Source organism: Dendrobium catenatum, unplaced genomic scaffold, assembly GCF_001605985.2.
Source record: "Dendrobium catenatum unplaced genomic scaffold, ASM160598v2 original_scaffold_130954, whole genome shotgun sequence".
In the NCBI taxonomy this organism is placed as follows: Eukaryota; Viridiplantae; Streptophyta; class Magnoliopsida; order Asparagales; family Orchidaceae; genus Dendrobium; species Dendrobium catenatum.
The window spans coordinates 1-5,942 of record NW_021449389.1 but is presented as its reverse complement, the minus strand read 5'-3'; the positions used below and the strand labels follow the sequence as shown (position 1 = coordinate 5,942).

The window sequence follows — 5,942 nt, the reverse complement described above, 5'->3', positions numbered from 1 at the left end:
TTTGCAAGTGCTTTTCCAACATATGACTTTCTACATGAATATTGTGGTCATCTTAAAACATATTCGTATTTTTGATTTCCCCTGATTCTGTGGAATTCCCTTTCTCTTCGTTGCAGCGGCGAAGGCTGAGAAGAGGCCTTTCTCCAGCGGAGCTAGTTGCTCGACATGTGATTCCGGCAAGTGAGAGTGACTGATGATTCTAATGATTCTGGAGGATTGTGCGAATAACTGTTTTCATTCCATCAGCAAAAAAGCTTGCTTGCGGCGATTATGCAATGGTTGCGATCCTCCCTGATTCCGTGTGCGAATTTCTGGCGTGATTCATCTACCTTTTCTCTCTCTTTCGAGATTCATTCATACATAAGTTTTGTCCTGTTTAAGCAGATAGGGGAAACACAACTTCCCTGATAGCTGTAAATTCAAAACCACAAATATGCATCCATACGAATTGAAAGCAATTATAATAATACTTACCTCTTGATGTAGTGCAGGAATCTTGCAAATCCCATGTGTGCTCACTAATTCTATCTGGGATTCTTCATAGACTCCACTATCCTCCAGCAGTATGCAGCAACATTAAAATAACAAATTTCCTGTTTTATAAACGTATATATAATCTACCACTAAACCAACTGTTAAAATCATAAAAAACAATGATTGCTTATCATAATTTCAGGGTTTCTTTGGTTCAAATGACTAACATAAGCGTTTCTTCCAATTATCACTGAAATGTTGCATAAAGTGTTCTATTGAAGAAAAAATTCATATCTAAATTTCTCTTCTTAAATTCCTCAAACTGCACAATTAAAATACATAATCTAAACATGTTCCTTTCAACTCCAACAGCAAACTCTATATAATATATTTATTACTTCAACTCTATGTAATATAATAAGTAACAGAGAAATATCTTCCGTTTAAATTTTACAAATGTACAAGCAAGCAGAGAACTCTACATCAAATAAAGACTATGCTTTATTTTTCTTTTCTTTTTTATATAACTGCATTACAAAAATAAAGATAAGTATGCCATTGATTGATTTTGCAACAATTCAGGTATTATAACATCTGATATTTAAAGGGGAGTTAATATTAGCTAAAACTTCACATAACCTATTTCTTAAGTTTTTTTAAAGCCACAGTAACAAAATTAAATTCTACTTACCAAATATGGGCTAGTATTACTAACAACAATAGACATTCAACTTGAACTCAACAACAATAACTGTTTAATATTACCACACAAAATCTACTAATTCTTTTACTAAACATAACTTCTTCGGCAACTCAACTTCTCTCAAGCATATGAACAAAAACTCTAACAAATATAACAATAAACTTAAATCATCATATTCTTTATAAAGTTACTCTCCTTCACCTTCCACTTTCTTAGCATCACATCTCATCTGCACACCTGAAATATAAATACAAAAAATATAAGTCATTACACACTTCATCATAAATAGCAAAATAAAAACACAAAACATGATTTTTCTATAATATTAACATTTCACAACAATTAATCATATAATTGTATTACCTACTAAAGTTGTACAACTGCATCGCAATATTATCTCTAAGCTCTTTCATTTCAGTTGCACCTTCACCATCAGTGAAAATAATGTCATTATCAACACAAACATTTATGTAAACTTGTTCTGTAACTCTGTCTATATTACTGTCACAATATTCAAAATTTTCATTCATTGTCATACTCATTCAAAATCAGGATCGACCATTGATTTATATCTTCGTATAAAATTATGCAACACCATTGTAGATACAACTATTAAGATGTTGTTTCTTATCAATAAATTTGGCATATCACGTTAGAAATTCCCATTTTTTTTTTCCAAAAACACCAAATGCACGCTCAATTATACTTCGTAATGAGGAATGTCTCTTGTTGAATACTTCCCTTGTGACCCCTTCAGGTTGATTACCTCGTATAAAATCAGCTAAATGATAATCTAGTTTCTGGGTAGGCTTCAATATCCTCTTTGTAAAGGATAAGCTGCATCAACTAAGTAATATTTACCTGTTCACAAATTTACAAAAATTCATTATATATGACCATTTATATATTACAAAAAAAAATGATACAAACTCATGTATCATAAACTTACCTTGCTGGTGTGTAGGAAAATTAAATCTAGGATTTTTCACAGCATTGATGAAAAATACGAGCAATCAATGAGTTGAAGCCGTCTTCCATCCTTGTCTGAAACAAATGTAAAACATATGTTGAAATCACAAGTAGCCATTACATTCTGAGTTGTTTTATGATGTCGTCCTATGAATGGAATTTGATCTTCCACAGGAATTCTTGCATCAATGAGCGTTCCATCAATTGTCCCAATGCAATCTCTAAAATATGGCATATACCTCATATCCTTACGGATGTGTACTGGAATATTTTAAAATTGCTTATCTTCGGGTGAAATAATATCCAATGACAATTGAGCTAATGCTTCAATTCCAACAGAGAAATATCTACTAATAGTTTATGTTGAATGCTGGAATCTTTTAGCAGTTGCTCGAATAAATTCATTCTGACTTAAAATAAATAATGTAATGGCAAGTACTTCTTTAATGCAAAGCATCCCGTGTTTTGATTCCAGTAAACATACCAAGTCGTTGAAAATGATTTGTGACATTCTAAAAATATTATGAAATCTAACAGGATGGCCAAAAATTAACTCAGAAATCCATTTATTTCCAGTTTGTGTAGATGTCATGCATGCTTTTTTGTTTATGTAAAGTGAATAGTAATCATGTATTAGAAAGCTTGAAGCAAGCAAGACATTATTAAATTGAACAATTGTCTTGTTCTTGTTATCTGACTCAACTTCTTCTTCAAACTCATCACTTGAACAATTCTCATTCTCATCATACATTGCTTTTCTGTTTCAATTAAAAAAATTAGTAATTAGTAAACTGACTAAATATATGAAGCAAATAACTTTTCTCTCTTACTTTGTTAATCATGATAACGTTAGATAATGTTTTACCTTTTTTTCCTATATGCGTAGGAACAACCCAATGGAGGAAAGTGCAGGATCGGTTGAAGGATGATGAAAGATGTTCTCGACTAGAAAAAATTGACCGTCTTAAGATTTTTCAGGTGACTCACCCTCACCTTAGTTTTCAGCTTTTTGGGTTCTTCACTTAACAGTATTGCGTTGCAGGAGTAAATTCAAGATCTAGAGAAGGGAGGAAGAGGAGCAAAAGAAGATACATAGGGTTCTTTCTATCTCTTGTCACCATAATTTATATGTTTGTCTTTGATATAAAAAGTCTTACAATAGTAATTATAGGAGCAATTACGGCGCCAAGACACACTGGCGTGATTATTGTATGAAGGTATTTTGGTTTATTTTTAGGAAGGTGACATTGCTGCTGGCATTCTTATAGCTAAGACACACTGGCGTGATTATTGTATGAAGGTATTTTGGTTTTTTTTTTAAATGTATTATTGTTATTTTAGGCTGTTAAATTTTTTTTTATGCCTTCTCTTTTCATTAAGGTCAAGGATTCCTGATCATATCTGGCAGTAGCATCAAACATGCAACTTTCCCTTGCTTGGTAGAGACGGTGCTTCTAGTTTTAAAACTATGTAGTATTATTATCATGAAGGTAATGCATTTCATACAGTTGTTGTTGATATGAATGCTCCTGCTATTTGTGCTGTTGATTATGTGGTATATCTAGTTTTTCCTTTGTATTTCAAAATTTGTATTTGAAGCATGAAATAAATATTTTCTTACTCCCATTTAAGGCATCGAACAGAGTGAACTAACCTTAGAAGTTCTTCATGCACTCAATATTCTGTTGAAGAAGTTGTAAATACATATGAAATTGTTAGATTCAGTTGAATGCATTTTAATACAGGTCACCTTTTCACAATCGACTTAATTCATTTCAAAGAAATGTTACCTTATTATTGTATCTAGTGTACATTAAGCATGTTACAGAAGTAGTATGTGCATTAATTAATTATTTAAATTGTTTTAATTTAAGAAAATCAGAATAATCTTCTGTAATAAGGAACGCCTCCATAACTCATAGAATTTTTCACTTATGAAGTAAAAGAAACTGATTCAGTTTTGTTTAAAGTACAAGCTCCGGAATACTTGAAGAACACTAATTTGTTTAAATATTTAAAAAGGTTAAAAAAAGAAGATGTTAGAGTAGAATGATACAGAGGACATGAAGTAATCCTCTCCATGTATGTCGGAGTAATATGATTCAGCTGAAAAAAAAAAATTGAAAACATCATGGTACGGTAGATAATAAATTGATGCTTACCACATTTATGTAAAATCTACGGGAAGATTACATACCTGTTATAGTTTTGAATAATTTAAAAAAAAAAAACAATTCAAAACATTGCTATTTCCAAACATAATCACACAATCTAATACATAACCAAAGAAAATACATTTCAATATAATTCTAGTTGAAACTTTTGTTCAAGCATCGTCTAAGCCACCAAACTTTTTGCTCATTTGGGATTCCCATAAAACTCTCTCGAGTGTTTTCTCTTGTAAGAACTCAATTGCTAAATAATATAATTCCAAATCATCTTAAATTTCTGGTATGGTAGATATCTCTGCGACCGCATCAAGTATTGTCACTGTTCTACGTTGACTAGTTGATGTTGTTATGGCAGAGCTCATTGATTGTGCAGCATTAACTAAACTTTCAATATGATTAACAAATAGTTGCTTCCTCGCTAACTTAGCTGATTTAACTCTCTTCCTTTTTGGGAATGGTGCTGAACTTTGAGATCTTTGGGAAGCAGTTGCAAATGTAGCTTCTTCTCCATTACCTATTTCTATATGTGGGTCATCATCATGTAGGTCATCTTCCTCAAATGAATTATGTTGTTTGTCTATTAGTTCAGAGGGTAAAATGCCAGAGTTCGGAATCCATACATTGTCGCCAGTTGCGACAATGCGACTGAACATTATTTCATGTTTTGTTCGAGCTCTGGTGGTATTCCGTTAAACCTAAACTTCTGTCTTGCAGGTACAACCTACATAAGTGAGAACATGCATTTGTTCAATATTTTTAAAATTTTTAATTAGTATTACCTGTAGTTTATCATTCCATCATTCATTAGAATCATCTATGGTTCGCTTTATTGGATTCCACTCTAATCCAGTCTCCCCACGCAACAAATCTTTCCACAACTTCCAATCCTTCTTCAACTGATCCCACTTATTCCTTTAAGTTGTGTACGATCATGATGGAATTTTCCAGTACGAATTAAATTCGTTCATAAGTTTGTCCAACCCTCCTTATTGAAATGGGTGTTAGGTTTATTACCCAATTCGATTTCCCCGATGCATATGTCACAATAGATAATGTGCCTATTTAGACATCAACCAATGTTGCTGGTGGATCCAAATTTCCTCTTTGTTTTTCTCCATCTTACAAATTCCAACACAATACGATTAACTGTAATTCAATAAAAAAAAATGAATTAATTGTAAGATCAATTGAAATTGGAAAGATTTTAAAATGAGAAAGTCTGTGCTTCGTACTTACTGAATATAATTACGAATTCAAACTCTTACTAAATTTTGACACGAGATGATGAGTATAAAAAAAAATATCTTATATATATATATATATATCAGATTATGGCTACTTCGGCAATGATAACAATCAAATGTTAAAATGAACTTTCCGACACAGGCATTTGATAGTGATCCCAATTCAAACTACTGGAAATGGACCAAACATAGATACTAATTAACCGATTGAATGAACACAAACATATATACTAATTAAGAATGAAAAAAAAAAATCATTGAATACGAAACCAGTTAAAAAACATAAGAAGAACAAAGAAATGCAAAACGCTTTCCTTAAACCACCGCCGGAGAAGAGTGCCTGGAGAAAGTGAAAAGTTACCTTGAAGTGGTGCGTTGATG

General features: G+C 32.0%; 1 protein-coding gene and 1 long non-coding RNA gene across 3 annotated transcripts; one reads left to right on the top strand and one right to left on the bottom strand.

Moving 5' to 3' along the window:
• Nucleotides 1-3,060: 3,060 nt before the first annotated feature.
• Nucleotides 3,061-3,870, top strand: LOC110109735. 2 transcript variants are annotated; one of them, XR_002304612.2, is made up of 3 exons: nucleotides 3,061-3,124; nucleotides 3,189-3,446; nucleotides 3,527-3,870. It is a non-coding gene; the product is annotated as an uncharacterized LOC110109735 (long non-coding RNA). The 2 variants fall into 2 exon arrangements; XR_003699690.1 differs by lacking the exon at nucleotides 3,527-3,870 and having other exon boundaries at nucleotides 3,189-3,486.
• A 716-nt stretch (nucleotides 3,871-4,586) lies between these two features.
• On the bottom strand, nucleotides 4,587-4,970 carry LOC110109734. The gene has a single exon (XM_020840932.1). The coding sequence runs from the start codon at nucleotides 4,968-4,970 to the stop codon at nucleotides 4,587-4,589; it is 384 nt and encodes a 127-aa protein (XP_020696591.1).
• Between the last annotated feature and the right edge of the window lie 972 nt (nucleotides 4,971-5,942).